At 65.2% G+C, this 557-nt stretch overlaps 1 protein-coding gene across 1 annotated transcript; it reads left to right on the top strand.

Annotated features, from left to right (window-relative positions):
- Positions 1-75: 75 nt before the first annotated feature.
- On the top strand, positions 76-534 carry LOC114818645 (nuclear receptor subfamily 4 group A member 2-like; the record flags this gene model as incomplete). Its single annotated transcript, XM_029085350.1, has 1 exon — positions 76-534. A coding segment is annotated over exon 1 (459 nt), but the record flags the coding sequence as incomplete, so codon positions are not given.
- Positions 535-557: the final 23 nt, after the last annotated feature.

The following is a 557-nucleotide window of genomic DNA, read 5'->3' as shown; positions in this document are numbered from 1 at the left end:
CCCCAGCCCCGGAGCGTGCGGAGGGAGCGCGGCGGTGCGGGCCCGTCTCTCCATCACCCTGTTCCGTTTCCAGCCATGCCCTGTGTCCAGGCGCAGTTCGGGTCCTCGCCCCAAGGAGCCAGCCCGGCCTCCCAGAGCTACAGCCACCACTCCGCGGGGGAGTACAGCTCCGACTTCCTCACGCCGGAGTTTGTCAAGTTCAGCATGGACCTCACCAACACTGAGATCACCGCCACCACCTCCCTGCCCAGCTTCAGCACCTTCATGGACAACTACAACACCAGCTACGACGTGAAGCCTCCGTGCTTGTACCAAATGCCCCTGTCCGGACAGCAGTCCTCCATCAAGGTGGAAGACATCCAGATGCACCAGCCCAGCCACCTGCCCCCCCAGCCCGAGGAGATGATGTCCCACTCGGGCTCCGTCTACTACAAGCCCTCCTCGCCCCCGACCCCCTCCACGCCCGGCTTCCAGGTGCAGCACGGCCCCATGTGGGACGACCCCGGCTCCCTGCACAACTTCCACCCCAACTACGTGGCCACCACCCACATGATCGA

Source organism: Antrostomus carolinensis, unplaced genomic scaffold, assembly GCF_000700745.2.
Source record: "Antrostomus carolinensis isolate BGI_N321 unplaced genomic scaffold, ASM70074v2 scaffold37926, whole genome shotgun sequence".
Taxonomy (NCBI): Eukaryota; Metazoa; Chordata; class Aves; order Caprimulgiformes; family Caprimulgidae; genus Antrostomus; species Antrostomus carolinensis.
Note: the sequence above shows the minus strand (reverse complement) of the source record. Positions and strands in the feature narration are given on the sequence as shown.